Source organism: Echinops telfairi, unplaced genomic scaffold (assembly GCF_000313985.2).
Source record: "Echinops telfairi isolate 266 unplaced genomic scaffold, ASM31398v2 ScPeMD7_18;HRSCAF=68, whole genome shotgun sequence".
NCBI lineage: Eukaryota > Metazoa > Chordata > Mammalia > Afrosoricida > Tenrecidae > Echinops > Echinops telfairi.
The window spans coordinates 87,667,392-87,668,997 of NW_022103915.1; the positions used below are offsets into that span (position 1 = coordinate 87,667,392).

General features: G+C 36.5%; 1 protein-coding gene across 1 annotated transcript in view; it reads right to left on the reverse strand.

The window, feature by feature from the left end:
- Positions 1-1,606, reverse strand: part of LOC123521409 (olfactory receptor 11H1-like) — a 13,218-nt gene that overhangs the window by 866 nt on the left and 10,746 nt on the right. Inside the window, exon 2 of the mRNA XM_045287668.1 lies at positions 100-151. Within this exon, the coding sequence (XP_045143603.1) occupies positions 100-151 (52 nt within the window). The remainder of the gene's footprint in view (positions 1-99; positions 152-1,606) is intronic.

Here is a 1,606-nt window from a genome sequence, read left to right on the forward strand (position 1 = left end):
CATTTCCTGTTATGGTCAGAATGTAGGTTGTGGTAAAGAGTGAGAAGAAGAGGCTCTGAATCTGCCACTCAAAAGAGAAACCTAGGAGTATAAACTCACTCACAGAAGCATAACTGGAGTCTGGCTTGGAGACATTCATTGGATCAGTAATCTGCAAATTTAAGAGAAACATTATCATCAATATGAGTCTTTTAAAATGTGTGAATTTTTTAGGAATGAAGAGAAGGAGGGCCAAGGGCATGCCATTTGCAGAAAAAGACCATCCGTTAAAAAAATAATTTATTCCACCCTTTCTTGACCATATACCCAGTTTCTTGTCAGAAACCAACTTTTTTGCCTACTTCTGAGCCTCTCTCTCGCTGCATGGCCACGAAAGAAAGAAGCGAAGTTAAATTCATTTTTTAAGCATGTTGGTTTGCGTCAGGGACGATCTATGATAACTTCTGGCAAGGACTGAGCACAAAATTAGCACTTAGTAAATGTATTAGCTTCTTAATTAAACCCATCTTATCATGCAATAGAGCCAGGAAAGGAGATTTTAGGTACAATATGACTATGTGCATCTCAGTTCGAGGTCTTACTTGTGTTCTATAAAGATGCAAAGGAAGCAGATATCTTTTGGAGTAAAATGGCATTCCTTTAAAGTGAAATAGCTTGTTGTTGCCATCAGCGTCATACAAATGTAATTGCATACGTTACTTACCAGCACTGACCATGAAGGTTGTGATGTGGCAATACTTCTGTTAATAGCCATGGTCGAACGTTTATATTTTATCTTCCACGTTTAAAGACAATTTCAAAAGGAAAGATAAGTAAAAAGCTTCTTTATTTTTTAAAATTTCACTTGCTCTCTAAATATTCAGGATTGATTTTCCTTATGTGAAGTGCAAAATGAAACAAAATTCACATGACTGAATCTGGGTGATAGAAGTCCAATCCTTTTTTAATCATGAGTAAATGCTCTTCATTTCCCATCTCATGGAAAAGATATGGGGTATCAGGCATTTGGTGAGTTTGGTGAGGTTTTTTGGTGTGTGTTCGGTAATAAATATCCCAGAGACTCTGAGTACTTAGGTTCTGAGCACAAACACAGAATTTTCAAAATGATTTCTTCTTCCAACATTCTGTCCACTACACTGCTCTGGGGTGTCCTTTGAAATGGCAAAGTGGAAGCTGTTTGTGCTTCATCCAGTAACATATATCTCTATTTAAAATATCCTAAATTAGGAGCATTATGAAACCCTCATTAAGAAATTATGCAATGAAAGGGGGTTGGCACATCGATGTCAAAAGCCTCAACAATGCTCAAAAGATGATTGGGATCAAATCCCTAAAGGAGCTGTTTGAGGAATCATATGGCTTCTGTCTCCTGCCAATAGAGTTTTATTACTGCAAAAAAAAAAATTAAGAATGTTGTTTCTCCATCACATATTCACCTGGGACTTGACTTCTACAGCTTAAAAATCTATAAAAGTTTAATGATTTCATGCTCTCTGAGGAATAAGGTTCAAGGCAAAATTTTGTGGCACGATTGTTTGCAATAAGTTCAATGCTATTCTGATCCAAATACCATCATCTTTCTGCAAAGAATGGGTAAAACTGATTA